We start from the raw sequence: 18,698 nt of genomic DNA, 5'->3' as shown, positions 1-18,698 counted from the left end.
AAAAGGCAATGTACGAAAACGCATCACAAATCAAAGCAATCTGCTTCCAACGTGACTAAGAAAGTAAGGGTGTGTGCGTGCTTTTTGTGTATTTCCTAGCATCTTGTTAATGCTTCTTGCCTGGACATGGATCAATTAATTTTAACTTATGCAGGGTAGTACATTTTCTCCCTCGTTTGTATTTACATTTTGGTATGTAGCATCGCTTTTCTGCAACTTTCGGATTATGGAACATGAAGTTGTAATGTCTCGGCCCCATTGATTTATCCACCAACTACGCCCTCACATCCATGGGCGTCCGCAAGGGGGGGGGGGCAAGAGGGGCCACGGCCCCCCCTGGAAAATGAATGTGTACATAAACATTATATAATTCACACATAATTTCATTTCAATCACAGTAATTTATGTTAATTATTATAAATTCGTTGAAGAAACATGATAATTTCAGACTGAAACAGTGTTTTTTGAGGGGGCATCACTATTTTAGATGAAAATATGTGTCCTTTGCCCCTCTTTGGAAAAAAAATACCTTGCTTGCCCCTCCCTGGAAAGAATCCTGCGGACGTCCATGCTAATATCCCACACAATTTTTATAAAAGGACAAATTTATGGTCATTTTGGCTCTAAGTATACCTTTTCACACACACAAACACAAACTTACACCCCTCAAATAAAAAAAAATCTGAATGAACCTTTGCTCAACCCCCGAGTCGGCTTTCCCTCTTTTCGTTGCATGTTAATTCTATTGATAGTTAACCTTCAGCGACCCAGTTTACTAGATATAGTCTGCTCTATACATATACATTTACTTATACACACACGCCAGAACATTCATTCGATTTTTAAAACAAATTCATTTCGGAAAACACGGAAGAAGTGTGAATTCCTATGCCGTTGCTGGTCTTTGAGATGTCCCGTGGCTGACATCATCCGTGGAGGTTCAAGAATGGTTCCTTACTTTTCCGAACGCCAGACTGCACCTCACACTGTAAGTCCCGATTCAATTATCAGATTCTCACCCTTTCCTACAGGGACTTCTGCATGTCTGGCAACACTGAAAAATTGAACACCAAGTCGAAGCTTCCCTCCCCACACTACCTCCCCGTTCACCCCCGAACCTCACCCCGCACTGGCAGTCTTCTCAGCTCCCAACTGTACTTTGGTAGACACCCTGCACAGCGGTTCAGATACACTTTCAATGTAGGTTCTCTCTTGATTAGCCAAGCCAAGCATAAAATGGACTTAACCTTTGGCATAGCTAAAACTTAAAAATGCTCACATTAATAATTATACTAATCTGAGCAATTCTAATTGATAAGTGTTTGATCATGAATAGGGCTTGGATAGTTATGCACTAAATAAATGCAAAATTGCATGCAAATATGCACTAAAAAAGTGTACTTTAAAAACCTGTTTAATGTGTAAATGCTGTATATTACTCCCTCTGTCCCATAATTATAGTCCGGTATGCCAAAATGGTGACTTTTTATTTGTTCTTTTGGATATTTGATCGGCCAATTTGTACTGATCCTTGAGTAATAACATTGTATGATTCATTCCAGTGTTTCATTTTCTTCTGTATACACCAATGTCACAGTTTGCATATCGGACAATTATTATGGGACAACAAACAAAAGTGTACCGGACAATAATTATGGGACAGAGGAAGTACAAACTATGAAAGATTACATGCCAGGCAATGAATATGCATTATTCTGAATGCTCATTCCCTACATAGATTTTTTCTATTAATATGATTCTGCGTTAAATGATAGATTGATTGAATTGCTTTATTTTACTTCGCGTCTTGTGCCACTTTAGACTAATTTGCGAAGATGATGATGAAATTGATGAATGGACACTCACAAACATCCATGCCCAGGCCAGGATTCGAATCCGGGACCCCTGGCATCGTAGCACAATGCCACAATGCCACTCTGCCACGGGGGATGGCAGGTTCTGCGTTACATGAAACACAATAATACATTACAGATTAAAATCATGATTGCATTTGCATAATGGTAGCGAAACATATCGGGTTTCGCTCCCAGGAATTAACCTACAAGGGATAAGAAATTTGCACGCGGCGTTGCCAGCTTAGTCGATTGTTGAGGTGAGAATGACGTTTCTGCCACATTTCATACAATCCAGGGAAAAGGACAGAAGAAAGACAGAAAAAGGAGAGAAGCGAGGAGAAAAAATAAATACAGTATATGCTCGGTGTTGGTTGTGGGTACAAAAATATGCACATCAACAACTTATTTACATACAAACCTGCATATGAAATATGCATTTTTAGTTAAAAATCCTTAAATATTGCATTTGCATATGCAATATGCATAATTATCGGAGCCCTAATCATGAATATTGGTTGAAAGTTTAACTCGTCCAAGGCAGAACATAAGAAACAACTTCTTGAACGTTTCTCAAGGCAATGGAAGGCTAAAAAAGTGTACTCTTGTAAAGTGAAATACCTTGTTTTGTGTGTGTGATAGGATTTAGAACACAAGATTCCATGGCATGTTTATTTTTCAACAAACTCTCCCTCTTTATTGATACATAGTTGCCATCGCTCAGTCCATTTTGTGTAGCATGTGGCATAGTCATATTTGGAGGTATGTTTTAGATACTGGAAAACAGCACTTCCCAGGGATGATCTATTGGCAAAATGGCATCCACGAAGAGAATTCTTGAGGTTTGGGAACAACCAGAAGTCACTCGGGGCTAAATCTGGTGAGTATGGTGGATGTGTCAGAAGTTCAATACCGTGGTCAGCCAAGAATGGGGTCACAACATTAGCACGATGTGGCGGTGCATTGTCCATGTGGAGAATGAAATTGCCATTAGCCATTTGTGGTCGTTTCATAGTCAATTTCGGCAAAAATTCTGTAGCCAAAAGTTTACGAAAATACTCGCCCGTAATTGTATGACCTTTGGGAACTGGATGAGACCATATCACTCCCTGGGAATCCCAGAAGATTGCGTATAGCACTTTGTCATTTGATGCAACCTGACGAAATTTTTTCGGGGGTGGTGAATCTGTGTGTTTCCACTGCATCGACTGTCTTTTTGTTTCTGGATTGAAGAATTGAATTTGTGTTTCATCCATTGTCACAATACTGTCCAAAAAATTGTGTCCCTCCCTTCTGAATCGTGTCAAATTTGCAACACACGCGAGAATCTTTTTGATCGTCACTAAGCAATCGTGGAACCCAGCGAGAGGAAACTTTCTTTAGGCACAAATCTTTGGTGATTATTCGTTCTACTGTTCCCATTGTTAGCCCCAGGGTGTCACAAATCTCCTGCATGGTGACACGCCTATCTTCCATGATAAAATGTTCAACACGGTCAAAGTTAGCATCAGTTGATGCTGTTTTCGGACGTCCAGACCTCTGCTCGTCTTTCACACTCATTCGTCCATCTTTGAACTCACGCACCCACTTCCTAACAGTGTTTTCTGCAAGAGCACTATCACCACACACGGCCTCCAGTTGGCGATGAATATCGGCTGCACAACGTCCAGCTGCGGTAAGGAATTTCACAATTACCCGTTGCTCTTCAAGTGGAAATTCCATTTCCCCAGGCAGTATCAGAAACACTTCTTACTCCTTCAGGCACTGCCACTCAACTACTGCCACCTAGCACACAAAACTGACACTGCTTGAAGACGAAGGATGGAAGTCTCCGATGCCATAGTTATTTCCCTGAAAAGAGAAGAAATGTTGACTTCAGAACAAAACGGCATGTACTTTTGGTGTACACCTCGTACAACGTATGAAAACATGTCATGTTTGCAGAATAATATGGCGATATTTAGGTATTCTGGAATGCTTGAATGCTTTACATTTTGCCAGCAATGACATGGAATTAGGAAATGTGTCACAAATTCCTTCATCCAATATTGAATGCACCCTAAGCACCACGGCAGGTTAAGTTTGCAGCAGTTTTTATGTATTAATCCATGTGAGAATGGCGCTCAGTATCTCCCGTGCCAGCCATCAGCCGAGCTGTTCATATCGCAGACTGAGAAAATCAGCAGCATTGCAGCACAACTACGAGGGTGAATCAAATATGAACGAGCCTTGTGCGGAAAATTTTGAAGGAAACAGAGACATTGCCACATCCTATTTTTCTACATAGTCTCCGCCCTTAGTGATACATTTTTCCCAACGTTGTGGTAGGTTCTTGATGCCGTTCTCGTAGAACAAAGGTTTCCACCTGATCGTTGGTCGCAAATCGCTCGCCCCCAAGTGCTTCTTTGAGGGGTCCGAACAGGTGAAAATCACATGGTGAAAGGTCTGGGCTGTACGGTGGATGCGGAAGCGGTTCCCAGTGCATTTCCACCAGTTTCTGCCACGTAACACCTGCTGTATGGGGTCTGGCATTGTCATGGAGGAACAAGACCTAGCGGCTGGCACAGCCTCGTCGTTTGCATCGATACTGCATCTTAACTTGATCCAGGAGGCCGCAGTAGTAGGGTGCGTTGATGGTCCGATGTTCGTGTAAGAAATCCACCAGTAGGATCCCCGTCCAGTCCCAAAACACCGTGGCCAACACCTTCCCCGCAGACAACCGAACTTTGGTCTTCACGGGGTTTCCTTCGCCTTTCCTCCTCCACTCCATGCTGGCACGCTTTGAATGCTGGGGTGTAATGATGCACCCATGTCTCGTCACAGGTAATGATGCGATACAAACGTGCTTTCCCTTCCACGTCAAAACGAGTGTGAAGCTGGCGAGCAATGCGAACTCGGTCATCTTTTTGAGCAACATTCAGCAGCTTGGGAACCCACCGAGCTGTGATTTTGCAGAAGCCCAAGTGCTTTGTGATGATTGATTGGACACTTCCATAGCTCGCACCAAGTTCTGCCGCAATTTGCTTCACAGTGACTCAGCGATCCTGTTCGACAAGCTCACGAACACAAGTCATGTTGTTATTTGTCATACTGGTGCGAGGACGACGGGGGGTGCACTTCATTTGCAACACATTCACGGCCTTACTGGAATTCCTTACACCACACCTTCACTCTTCCCCACGAGAGGGTACCATTCCCAAACTGGGCCTGCAATCTCCGGTAAATTTCGGCCGGTTTGACGTTTTCCTAGGTGAGGAACTTGATGATTATGCGTTGCGCAACAGACACTGGCACACACTGCTCACTCATCGTGCGAGCTACTAAACGAAGCATGCGACACGCCGGCTGTTCTGGTTCCTGACTCACGACAGCCCCACCTACCGGGCACACATGCCCAATCACACTCTGCTACTCATTCCGACGCTCGTTCCATCAAGGCTCGTTCATATTTGATTCACCCTCGTATATTCTGGGTGCAAGTTGTTGCAAACTTAACCTGTCGTGGGGTTTAGTGCAGTTTCTTATTTGCTTCACCCAAATGGCCAAAGATTAAATGTCGTGGAGGGTATGCAAGTTCATTCAGGTGCTTATGCTTCCATATCACCAGGCCTGTAATCGAGAGTATACAGCAGTATATGCCATATATCCTCTGGTGAACCTTAAGTCATTAGAGTATAATGTACTTTCTGCTACCTTCTACTTTCATTTTGTTTATACTTATGTATGCAATTTAGCTGTCACTCCAGTGAGCTTATTAGTCAAATACTTCTGGTTTCACATGATCGGGAACATAATGTTGAGAAGGCCAGTTGATTAGTTTAAGACTCCGAAACATATGAAGATAGGCTGTAAAACAAACTGACGCCAATTCAAGAGCTTGTACAAATTGTTTGTGATGACTTATCAAAAGAGCACTTCGGAACTTTGTCGAGTAGATAGGTGGAAACCGATCCGGAAGAAGACTGTTGCTCAATGTAAGTAGTGTGGTCTTCAAAGATTTTTTCTAACTTTTCATTTTTAGTATTAGGAGCACTATATTAACAATATACAAACTAACAATTCATAAAGCAATGTCAACAAGAAAATAAAATACAACATGCTGTACTGTAACCTGACTTTTAAATGTAATCATTAAACTACAACTCACATATACAAGGGTCGTTCAAGGTTGACCGGGACTTTTATTTCTGCAGTGGAAATAGGTAGCAGAAGAAACACCAAACTATGTCAGTTTTTCAAAGTATTCTTTGCCGAGGCACCGTTGCCATCGTTCTGGCAGCTCCCGAATTCCTTTGGCGTAGAAAGAACTTGTTTGTCGTCGTAGCCACTGGAGGACATCGCTCCGCAGTGCTTCGTCTGTCGTGAATTTCTTCCCTCCCAGATGGTCTTTAAGGGGTGCAAACAAATGATAATCACTGGGGGCTAAATCCGGACTGTAGGGGGGATGGGGCAGAACTTCCCAGCGCATGTCGGCTAGAGTTGTTGTTGTCACATTGGCCGTGTGAGGGCGGGCATTTTCACGGAGAAGAATGACATTTCCAGACAACATCCCAGGTCTTTTCTTGCGAATGGACTTTCGTACAGCACCACTCAACCATGTGGAGTAATACTGGGCATTAATCGTGCTCCCTTTGTCCAGAAAATCCACATGGATAACGCCCTTCATGTCCCAGAAGACACTTGTCATGATCTTTCCAGCGGATGGCTGCGTTTTGCTTTTCTTGGGGGGGCGGGGAACCTTTATGCCGCCACTCCATGCTGCGTCTTTTGGTCTCTGGGGTTGAATTGTGCAACCATGTTTCATCACACGTGATGATGGATTGCAACAATTCATCACCTTCTGCTCGAAACCGATTCAGAAGCTGTTCACAGACCGTCCTGCGTGTCCACTTCTGATCGAATGTCAGCTGGCGGGGAACCCACCTTACACAGATTTTGCGGAAGCGTAAGTGGTCGTGAATGATTGTCTCAACACTCCCGACACTGATATTCACCTCGGCAGCAATATCCCGCACTGTTACTCGCCGGTTCTCTAGAATCATTTGCTCAACACGTGCGATATTCACTGGTGTGACTGCAGTCGGGCGAATGTGTCCATGTGCTTCATTTGTCACCAGCTCCCATCCTTCGCGAAACTGCTCACACCATTCGTACACTCTTGTCCGCGACATCGTTTGTTCACCATACTGTGCTTGCAATCGTCTGAAAATGGTTTCACTTTCTCCTTCACGAGAAATTTGATTACACACCGCTGCTCCACAGCCACACACACACTGCTTGCCGCCATGTTCGCTGCAACTGCTGCGCATGCGTGAAATACGTCATGCCGGGCTCAAGTTACTCGCGAAGGAATACATTACGTCACCCGCACGTTTCATCATGATCCGGCTATTCATCGATTTTTTACGTACGAAAATCCCGATCAACCTTGAACGACCCTTGTATTTTATATTTTAATGTGCCTCTTCTGCCAATTGTATTCTACCATTATTTGTACAATTTCAATGATTTCATACATATATAATATGTATGAATAATAACCAGGTGGTTATAATTGAAGTGACTGTGTTCAGAGTGGTACAGCACGGGCTGTAATGAGAGTAGCAGTCTGAAACTTCGTAGATATGCTAATGAAGCAATGCGCTTGCGAATTATGAAAGAAAAAAGTTCAAATTCTCGCCACCAGGGTAAAAATGGCACTGTAAGCAGTCAAAACGTGGTATAGTTACAGGAAAAAGGCAGGAAGGATCAAACACATGAGAACAATGGTTCTGGCATGTTTATTAGGAACTATGGTTACAAGAACTGTTCAATATGGCCTCCCAATTCAGCAACATGCTGCATTCATAACACGGCATGGTCGACAGTTGCTCGCAGCATGTCTGGTGAAATCTGAGCGACATGTCGTTGTATGCTAGCCTTCAGATCAGGCAGAGACCAGACATGTCCCTGATAGACACGATCTTTTAAATATCCCCACAGCCAGAAGTCACATGGATTAAGGTCGGGGGATCTGGAAACTGCCTAGAGATGATGCGTCATTAGTGAAGGTTTCTCGCAGCAAATCTTTCACGTGTTGCACAAGGAGGTCCCTATAACGTGCAGATGTCACTGTACACCTAACAGGCCCTTGAGGTGTCATCTCCTCAAAGAAAAACGGACCAAGAATGAAGGAGCTAGTGAACCCACACCAAGCAGTCACGTAAACTGAGTGCAATAGTTGTTCCTGCACATGTGGACTAGTGGAACCCCATATGCGAAAGTTCTGAGTATTCACTGCAAAGTCCAGAGTAAAATGCACCTCGTCAGTCCAAAGAATATTCCCCGGCCACATGTCATCCACTTCCATGCGTGCCAACCAAAAACCGATGGGCAAACTCACGGTGTTGTGGAATATCTTGGGGGTTTCAATTGGTGCACAGTTTTGAATCTTGTAGGGATACCAGTGTAAAATGCACTGCAAAACCTTGCGCACTGTTGACCAGGGGAGTGACAATTCACGTGCCACAGCTCTAGCACTGGTTGCAAAAGTTGAGGCATGTGCTGTACGGTCAGCTACAGCAACTTTGTCCACAACTTCCACGGGGATGGGCGGCCTTCCTCTCCCTGGTGCAACACCCAATTCACCTGTTTCCTCGAATTTCTTCATCATCTTCAGCCCATTAACTGACATGGGCCCTCCTCTCAGCCCTTTCTGTTGGCGATATTTCCGCAGTGCAGCGTTGCTATTGCTCCCATTCCGGTAAAACAACTTCACTAACAGTGCATGATCTCTCTTCGCAATAGCCATTGCTTTTTGCATGGAAAAATTCAAACTTTTAATGTTCGGCGAACATTCACATCACTAAAGGAAAAAAAGCAACAAGCGTCGCAAACAACAACCAGGGAGCTCACACAATGGTTAGGCAATGTCACCGACTTTGACGTCAGAGCTACGGAAAATTTCACGTTTTGACTGCTTACAGCACCATTTTTTACCCTGGTGGCGAGAATTGGAACTATTTTTTTTTTTTTGCATAATTTGCAAGCACATTGCTTCATTAGCATATCTACAAAGTTTCAGACTGCTACTCTCATTACAGCTCGTGCTGTACCACTCTGAACACCGTCACTTTAATTATAACCACCTGGTATTTAATGTAAATATGGTCTGCACTAAATATTTCACAAAACTTATACTAGAGCTGTTGTAGCAGGGTAGCTAAGTGTCTGGAAAATGGAAATGTCAGGGAATTTTGCAGATCATCTGGAATTTACATGCATTTTGGAGTCTGCAAGATAAAAAGTTGCAAAATGAACAAGAAGTTCACTTCCACTTCTGGATTCGGTTCTTGTGATTCCACTCCGAAAAAGAGATTCAGTTTAGAAGCTTGTTTCTTTCGTTCTTATGATTCTCAGTCTTGTGCAAAATTATGGTTCCTTCGAATTTCTGTAATAAATTTTCACTTATAATACTAGATATTATAAAGAATATCAAAGTAAAACTTGCAGACCTGATATCTGATTGATAATTAAAGTACATTGACAATATGATGATAATTGTTGGAAAGGTTGGTGGAGATGAGGTTATCGTCTATCATTTTATAGATCTTAGTCTTGTTGGCATTTCCTATAGAATATGCAACAAAAATTTCTCCAGATACTGTGGGCTTATACAGTGGAACCTCGATTTTACGTTTTTCAGGGGACCAAGCTGAAAAAACTTAAAATGCGGGAAAATGTAAAATTTAAGTTAAGCTGTTGCCTTTTCTGTGTCAAAACAGCCAATCATGAGAACTTTCTTGAAATCTACCCAAGTTCTTATGCTACTGAAGGCTAGGAATAACACCAGCTGTACTCCAGAGCAGTGGTTCCGCTGGCTTACAGGGACACCGCAAAATGTTCCCAATATTTTCACTGAAATGACCATGATTGTTCCACATGTGCTTATTTAGTAGATTTTATACGCAAAATATTTCTGAATTTGAAATATTGTATGTGTTTATTTTTTAACTTAAGGCAAGCGCACTAACTTACCATTGCAAGTGTTTGATAGGCCTAAATTCTGACTTGAGTGCTGCGGGTGCCATGAAACGAAAAGTTTGGGAACCGCTGCTCTGCTGTATACCCTCTGAAAATTTTGGGTCTACAACACTGCATATTACCACGTACGATTTTATACAGATGCATGCATTGCTAATCCTCAATTGCACATGCAAGAGCTTGTGTAAAGATCATCAAAGAATGGGACAGTACTTTTCCCCTCCTACTTCCAACAACTTTTAACTGCTACAGATTAAGACAATAGAAGTTACATATGAAAAATAAATACTTTATTAACATGAAAAAGAAATCAAACAAATGATGTTACTTCCAGCAACATACATGTGTCACTTAACGTAAAAAATACACTGAAAATTATTTCCTTCTACTTGAAACCATAAAATAATTCTTAAATCACAGCTGCAGTTTGCCATTATGCTTCTAACTTCTTGCACTCTCATAATTCACTCATTTGCACAACATAACTGCTTTGTAACTTATCCAATCAGCATAGCATCCTCCGACAAGTGTAAAAAAAAATTAAAACATATCATCGTGGCTCAAATCTGGCATATAAGAAAGTCCACGTTCCTTGAGTGCTTTGGACAGCAACTTTTCCTGTTCCTGTTTTGCTTCTTGTTCTCGCCTCTGGGCATCCAGAATGTCGTCAACAGAAACTTCCACAAGTGGAAGGTTGTTCTCTTTTTCTTTATCCTAATAAATAAATAATAAGAGTAATTTTAATAAATTTCTGGCTGTGGTTAATGTAAACATACTGCAAAATCAAGAGATTCTGAAGTTTAATAATAGGCAGGGTAATCCTATTTAATCATCACACATTCTTAGTGTTGTGATTACTTTAGAAAGTAGAAAATTGATATCAAAATAATCAATATACAACATTTAAGAATATTTTGATAAATATCCCATGTCAAGGTTATTGCCATTTAATTATGAATTACATGTTAAATATGTTATTTTTAAATTATTTTAGTTTGGTGGTGGGATGTATTGATTCGTGATCTTGCCATCAATGCTTCAGAACACAATCCCTTGCCTCGACATGGATGTTTCTTTTTCCTTTCTTCTGAGCAAGGTTCAGCCTAGGGTTGCTCTACCACATAACTCAATATTTTCTTTTACTTTTACTAAGCACACACATGCACAAATACTTTCTCTTTTTCTAACCAATCTTCTAATTTTTTGAAAGTAGAAGACTTAAATGATGAAAACAACTGGTGTTTTGTAAACTTCTAGATATCATTTTTCTCTTTAGAAAAAGCCTATTCCAGCAAGGAAATATTATGAACTCGGTCAATGTTTACAAGAAAACAATAATGAACATCAAAATTTTGTAAAATTATTCTCTTGTACTCCTTTAGTATTTATAAGGTGAAACAGTTGTTTTTAGAGCACTGGCATTGGAATGTATTCTCAAACATGTTATCCTCACTATGTTAAACTAAGTTAGATTTTCATGGTATATCCATGCTATTTCACCAATTGCAAAGGGAGGGGGCTTTCATAAATTTTTACACATGTACAGTACTTTAGGGTAAGTGCACCAATAAATGACCAGTTAAGAACATTTTACCACAACTTAATTTCTGGTCAAAGAAAAAACAACGTGAATCCAAGCAATTCCATGAATGAATTTGGCATAATATTGAGTATCGTTGAATACTATTTTAAAATACATACATATCAATATGAAATAAATAGTTAAAGATTGGTGAATTTGAATCAAAACACCAGTGGATGACCAAAACCACTTTTAATAATAATAATGTTTCCTGAATAAATTTGAAGAAAAAAGTTAAGGCTGTTGTTTTTTTTTTGTTTTTTTTTTAAAGGTACTGCATAGTAAAGACCATAAAGACCTTTCAGACAGGATATTTGTGGAGCTTTAATATGCCCCTTCATGTCACAATGACTGCACCTTATCAATACCAGGTTCTTTTCTAGTCTGCTGAACTCACACAAGTGTGCTCATACTGATGAAATTGATTTCACTTTTAGGCTAATCAAGTGTGCTCATACTGGACAAACTAGTCACAATCTAATTAAGAGAGTATGGATTGTAAATGAATGCAAGGTCATTTCTTACTGGCTCAGTTTGTTCCAAGCCTTTTTTGCTTTGTAGTATTTGGGAATGGTCATTTACTGGTGCACTCACCCTATATGTTTTGGCCAAAGACCTATGATAAAACACTTACTATTTCTCCCAAGAGAACTACATTTTCTCCTCTCACGATAAAAACACCTCTTGGAATGTCTCCATACTCCTTCCCCACATGGATCCTTTCAATGGTCTTATGGAGAACAAGGTTAGCAAATTGATCTACACTTCGTAGATAGCCAATCAGTGTCCTTCCATCTCGTAAAAGAACCATTAATTTTTCTGGAAGAAAATAAATGTGTGTGTGTGTTAAAACCAACCTGACATAATATTTTTTTTGCAGGAAAATATCAAATAATCCTATGTTTGAAGCAGTATATAGGTTAATTAATACAAATAAGAGCTTTTGTTTCTTTAATGGCTGAACTTCTTTAATATGCTCAACATTTTAACATTCTATGCCAATATTTTTCAAGCTCCAATAAACAATAATCTCCACTAACTCTGAAGATAAGTTAGCAAACAAAAAAGTTAACATAAAATACAATCCTTTAGACATATCAGGAGTTTATCTCATTGAATGTGGTGAATGTGAAAAACAATATGCATAGAAGCCAAATAACTAATTCAGACGAGATTTGAGGAGCAGATGTATGACGTGCAAGGTAGCACTGAACAAAGGCCATAACTTTAAACATGAAGAGGAATTATAGAAAAGTTGCAGAAGCCTGGTGCATCACCAGATCCAGGGAACATTCAACAAATATTGAAGAAGATTATATGAAGCACAGTTGGGTAGGAATGTCCAAACCTGCAGGTTGCATTGTGATTCATGCAGGTTTTTTAGATTTTTAACTTTTTTACCTGTGAATAGGTCTACTGTACAAGTTTTTTTTTTAGGGAACGACTTGGTTTTTTTTACGTACTTCTAATGGCAAAAACTTAATATTTTAAATGTATCCTAACCAACCCTTAACCACAATCCTCATATTACATTTTTGACGCAGTACTATGCCAAGTACTTAGTTTTTTATATGAACCTGAGGAAAGAGATAGTCAATCTCTGAAACGTCGTTCTACTATAAGAGCACTATACTCACATACGTAAGTACTATTTTTAACTTTATTTTTTTATATTCATTAAGGCAAGAATTTACAATATAGACATATTGTATAATTAGTTTACTAGTTGTTATACTCACTAAATATGCAGTCGTATTTACGTATATGCACATAATATTTGGGGGTAATGTGTTTAAATTGCACATTGAGTTGTAGAACTTGTAAAATAACGTTGTTAATTATCACGATAATTCCCCATAAAGAAACATAGGAACCATGTTTGATAATGTGAAGAAATGACGATCAACGACCATTCTGTTATCTAGAGCATTGTGACACTGTTCAGAGCATTTCGCTTTGGTTCACAGCATTGGTCGTGCAAGGTATTGGGAGAATGACGGAGAGGAATGAAAAGATTGTTAATGTGCTACAGTTATATAAGTGGAGTGTAGAAGAGGATGGTCGTGGTTTGGTTAACAAACTGATGGAATTTGGTGTTCTGCCGAAGGAGAAGCGGGCACGCTTTGAAATTGTACAGAAACTGTGCGTGTATTGATAAGAGCATGTGGAATGTGGATTTTAATTACAGGTAAGTTTGAAAACTGTCATTCAGTTCCTTTGATTAAAAATGTCTCTTCACCAGTTACGTGCTACAAAAGTGTAGAACGTATGGACGTATAAGTCACGCACCATTGGCGAATAGCCACATGCACCATTCACAGGAAGGTTAAGTTAGTTGGGTTAGGCAAACATAGTTAAAATTTGTGGTTGTAGTATATCAGGAATATGTATATTTCGTGAAGCGATAGATCTTGCGATAAATAATGAGCAATTCTACATAGTTGGTTGAGATCATGGACCCCCTTATTTTACGATTTCTAGACGTGTCCCCCAAATTTTAAGTTCAGATTCGAGGTTGTGAGGCCTAAATTAGTAAGTATGTGAAATATTAACAAAATTGGAGAATATCTCTATATTGTAAATTCGTTCCATAATTAATATGCATTGTATTGTGCGAAGTCTTAAAAAATTCTTGACAATAACAAATAGCTACAAGGTACTGAATAAATAATGAAAGAGGGATTATTGGAAGATTTTAATTAGTTCCTGGAACATTGTACTTTTGTATCCTCCCCTTTTCTACAGTTCTCTGATAATGAGAGCAATGGATGATATTCAGTGAAACCCCTCCCCCCCCCCAACCACAACAATTCATTGCACCATATGTTGGGCAAACATGCTGGGAAAGCATTGTGCTTATGGTCTTTGCGAGAAGTGATTCAAGTGATCATGTGAGGAATGTGTAATTTTTATTTACCTTTTTCGAAGCTCTACAGAAACGATGAAAAGTGTGTAAAGTGGTGAAATGCAAACTCTCTCGCTGTAAGAAGGCTTCTCATACGCTTTCCTTATCTCACGTGAATTTGTTTGCCCAATTTCGTTATGAATGAAGAATATAGAGAATGTCTCTAATTACATTAACATTTTGTTTTCTAACTGAATGTGGCCTTCTAATCACGATTTTGGGAGCGAATTTACAATATAGAGAAAGTCTCCAATTTTTTTAATTTTCGGTTTACCGTTTTTGTTGTTAAAATGCCGCAGACGTGTGTAAAAATTCACGGGTAGCCCCACAAACCATTGACGGATAGCCCCACGAACCATTTTCGGCAAGGTAAGGTTAGGTTAGTTCGGTTAGGCAAGCATAGTTAAAATTTTGTTTGTAAAAACAACACGATAAAGCTTTTTTTTAAAAAAAAAAATCAACTTACATCAACTTTTTTCACAATTACCAGACGTGTTCGCGGCATTTTAACAACAGATTCGTGATTAGAAGGCCAAATTTAGTTAGTATACCAAATATTAACAAAATTAAGAGACATTCTCTATATTCTACATTCGCTCCCCGATTTCTTCCCAGAGTACAGTAAAGTTTATTCTACAAATAATTTTAAAAGCATCACTTCTCAGTAAACTATGAAACGAAGAGTAATATCACAAATTAAATGGGATTAGTGTCTTTTCCTTTTTTTTAAAAAATTATCACTATTATACTAAACATATTTCGGTATATATTAGGAATACCGGAAGATATCCGATTACTTTAAAATTCGGCATACTCACTAATTTTGGCCTCGTAATCACGAATCTGCAGTTAAAAATTGGCTGTCACATATAGAAATTGTGAAATAAGCTTGTCAATTATCGCTACGCAATAACATGGAAACCATGTTTCTCGCATGTGAGAAAATGGCGTCTTGCGTAAAGTTGAAAAACATGTTTACCCCACGAACCATTCACGTAAGGTTAGGTTAGGTTAGCTTAGGTTAGGCAAGAATAGTAAAAATTAAGGGTGATCGTAAACATAATTTTGAAACACTAATCATTGCAAAAAATAGTTGTTTTCTTCATAAATCAATTGTGTTTACTCCGTTCACGGACCCACTTTTTTCGACTTATTTCGCAATTTCTAGACGTGACCGCCAAATTTTAACTGCAGATTCACATTCGTGATTACGAGGTCAAAATTAGTGACTATGCCTAATTTGAAAGCAATTGAAGATACTTCCGGTATTCTGTATTTGCTCCCATATTGTCATTACTTAACATACTATCTAATTCTTCTAATAGCGTAGCTGTCCCCGGAGAAAAATTCATTTTTGGTTTCTCTGCAAAAACAAACTTCTTTCTTCAATATACTACACAATAACGCACATGAAGCACAGCGTGAAGTGCACTAGAACTAATGTATTACGAGTTCCTTAGGTTTTAGAATCAAGTGATCTTTCTGTTGAATTTTCTTGATGTACACAAAAATATAAATTTTATACATTTGAAATTACATTCTCCAATGAAGTTTTCCACATTCTAACAGTGATGCTGGTGCCTGAATGAATATTTCGTCTTTCCTTTCGGCCAGTCTGAGTCAGAACAAAAGAAAAAAAAAAAATCTTTGAGCCAGAATGACAATATCTTTACACCACATTCACAATACAAGAAGTAGTGGAAATGAAATTAGAAAATAAATGCTAAAGGTAAGTAAAATTATTGATTATTTCAAGTTTTGTATGATCTAAAATCTAAATACTTCCTTACGCAGCTCTGGCAATGCTGGCAACAGTGTAGGCTAACAAAAAAATAGTGAAACTTGATTCAAGATGGAAGACGCCGAAGGTCTTGCTTCTTCTACGGAATCTTCAATTGAACTAATTACGTCGATACTGTCACTTTTAGAACGAAAGGCAGACAGAGGAATAAAATGTATTGTTCCAGGATGCAAAAATTATTCCGGGATGAACAAAGAAGTCACATGGCACAAATTTCCAAGAGACACATCAACTCGTAAAGAGTGGATAAGAAGAGTGAGGAACCTTGACCGATTCGAAGACCCAGTAAATTATGATGGTTTTTGGGATCCTACAGAAGACCATAGAATTTGTGGTGCCCATTTCCGTTTGAATGGAAGAAAGAGACAAGACGATAAATTCCCGACAATTTTCCCATGGACAATAGGTAAAAGTGTAGTACTTTTTTTTTTTTTTCTAATGTTTTGATTTTTGTCTATCGGAGTGACTGTTTTCACCAGGTGGTGAAGTCATCTTGGTAAAAGTTCGGTATATCGGACACACTCTAAAATCGGATATTTTGTGTTTCGCATGGTTCGTCGTTACCAATTGTGGGTATTAGTTTCATACATCGGAGAGACATTTCTTCAATTTTACGGAAATGAGTTTCTTCAAGGTTTACAACGTTCGTCGAGATATTTTCTTTCATCGTGGAATATATTTGACTGGGAAATCATGCATTTTTCAAGAGAAATATCTCACCGAACGCACAATTGCCATTGCTTTCATTTGCTTGCCCTACGACAACGGGATGCTGTGTACGTTTGATGAAGTAAGCCCCTGTCAGTGTTTCTTCAACCCTCCCTTTTTTTTTTACTAGGTACCAGTTAGATAAGCCGGAGACACTTTTACTATGCTTGCCTAACGTAACAAAACCTGGGGTAAAAATTTACTCTCCTTCAGACACCTCTAATTTTTTCGTTTCGTCAATTTTTGACATTCGTACTTACATATCTGCTTCGCGGAACATTCCTGAAGGGTATCAACGTTGTTTTGATGAAAGTAAGAGCAATTTTTCACATTATTAGTACGTCTTTTCGCTTGCCTGAGACACGATATGGCGAGTACACCTTCCTACATAATCGCGCGTCGTGCTTGTCTTTTGTCAAATTTTTGACATTCGTACTTGCGTATCTCCTTCGCGGAACATTCCTGAAGGTGTATTGACGTTGTTTTGATGAGAGTAAGAACAATTTTTCACATTACCAGTACTTCTTTCTCCTAGCCTTTCCGCTTACCTCACACACAATATGGCACGTACACCTTCCTACATAATGACGCGTCAGGCTTGTCTTTCCTCGATTTTCAATTGTTATGCAGTGTTTCAACCTTCGGAACCCAAGAAATGCCCCTAAACAAAGTTCATCAGATCTATTTCTTTTTCATTTTTTTTTTCGTGTTCTTTTACGAAGATAAATGTAATCTTTCGTGGCGCTATCCGTGAATCGTTTTTGGGGCTATTTGTCCTGGAATAAGTGGGAAACATCTAGAAATTGGAAAATAAGGCATTAGTTTTCGGAATGGAAACTCGATTTTCGCAAATTTTTTTGTGGTACTTGTTTACTATCCTTCGGACACATTTTTTTATTTTTACAGAAGAAACTACTTACCGTAATAAGTTCCTGTAGCATTGTCAAAGATCGGGAAGGTGTTTTGTGTGATGTGGGAGTGTTTCGTATCAGAAATTCATGTTGTTCGTGGAAAATTAATTCTCCGACGGAGAATAGCTAGCCCCACGAACCATTGGCGCGTGGATAGGTTAGTTGTGTTAGGTTAGGAAACATAGTTAAAATTTGGTGTCGTGTTAGTATCAGGATCTAGAAATTGGAAATAATTGCGAACCATTGGCGCTAGCCCCATGAACCATTGGCGCGTGGTTAGGTTAGTTCGTCTCAGGCAAGCGAAAAGGCCTATCAGAAAGTACTGGTTATGTGAAAAATTGCAATTAATTTCATCAAAACAACGTTGATACACCTTCAGGAATGTTCTGCAAAGCAGATACATAAGTATGAATGTCAAAAATTGACGAAACGAAAAAATTAGAGGTGTCCGAAGGATAGTAAATTTTTACCGGCCTGTTAGGTTAGGTTCCATTAGCACTCCTTTCGTTCAATTTAGCATATACGGACAACATCGGCTTGTAGCAGCAGCAATAGCGCATCTGAAATAGATTTTCGTAGAAAACCACATGCGTTCGCATTAAAATGGATCAAGACTACATTCCCGAACATCAACAATTTGAAGAAATCTGTCTCCGGTATAGTAAAGTGTTACCCAGAAAGCAAATGGCGGCAGCAGAAACAGCATGTCGGGCAGAGATTTTCGCAGAAAAAGACATGTTTTCGTATTAAAATTGATCAAAACTAGATTTACGAACTTCCACAATGCTACAGAAAATGATTTCCGTAAGTACTTTCTCCTGTAAATTTGAAGAAATCAGTTTCCCTTATACTATAATGTTACCCAAAACCTAACCTAACCTTATCGAAAATGGTTCGTGGGGCTATCCGTCAGCTA

General features: G+C 39.3%; 4 protein-coding genes across 8 annotated transcripts in view; 1 reads left to right on the top strand and 3 right to left on the bottom strand.

Annotated features, from left to right (window-relative positions):
- Nucleotides 1-2,524: 2,524 nt before the first annotated feature.
- On the bottom strand, nt 2,525-3,058 carry LOC145984182 (histone-lysine N-methyltransferase SETMAR-like). Its single transcript, XM_083117682.1, has one exon. It carries the CDS (start codon nt 3,056-3,058, stop codon nt 2,525-2,527), a length of 534 nt encoding a protein of 177 aa, XP_082973808.1.
- Nucleotides 3,059-3,101: 43 nt separating this feature from the next.
- Nucleotides 3,102-3,575, bottom strand: LOC145984174 (protein GVQW3-like). Its single transcript, XM_083117669.1, has one exon. It carries the CDS (start codon nt 3,573-3,575, stop codon nt 3,102-3,104), a length of 474 nt encoding a protein of 157 aa, XP_082973795.1.
- A 6,568-nt stretch (nt 3,576-10,143) lies between these two features.
- On the bottom strand, nt 10,144-16,239 carry LSm1 (U6 snRNA-associated Sm-like protein LSm1). Of its 5 annotated transcripts, none has more exons than XM_083134430.1 (3): nt 16,153-16,239; nt 12,092-12,276; nt 10,144-10,589 (listed from the first exon to the last, which is right to left on the bottom strand). In XM_083134430.1, exons 2-3 carry the CDS (start codon nt 12,266-12,268, stop codon nt 10,416-10,418), a joined length of 351 nt encoding a protein of 116 aa, XP_082990556.1. In that variant the 5' UTR covers nt 12,269-12,276; nt 16,153-16,239; the 3' UTR covers nt 10,144-10,415. The 5 variants fall into 5 exon arrangements, with proteins under 5 accessions (XP_082990556.1, XP_082990538.1, XP_082990519.1 ...); XM_083134412.1 differs by lacking the exon at nt 16,153-16,239 and adding an exon at nt 15,930-16,012; XM_083134393.1 differs by lacking the exon at nt 16,153-16,239 and adding an exon at nt 15,669-15,954.
- The window catches only part of LOC145997367 (uncharacterized), a 46,733-nt gene continuing 44,238 nt past the window's right edge, over nt 16,204-18,698 (top strand). The window contains exon 1 of the mRNA XM_083134331.1: nt 16,204-16,569. Coding sequence (XP_082990457.1) covers nt 16,215-16,569 — 355 coding nt within the window. The 5' untranslated portion in view covers nt 16,204-16,214. The remainder of the gene's footprint in view (nt 16,570-18,698) is intronic.

The sequence above is a fragment of the Lepisma saccharinum genome, chromosome 1 (genome assembly GCF_977018435.1).
Source record: "Lepisma saccharinum chromosome 1, izLepSacc3.1, whole genome shotgun sequence".
Taxonomy (NCBI): Eukaryota; Metazoa; Arthropoda; class Insecta; order Zygentoma; family Lepismatidae; genus Lepisma; species Lepisma saccharinum.
Note: the sequence above shows the minus strand (reverse complement) of the source record. Positions and strands in the feature narration are given on the sequence as shown.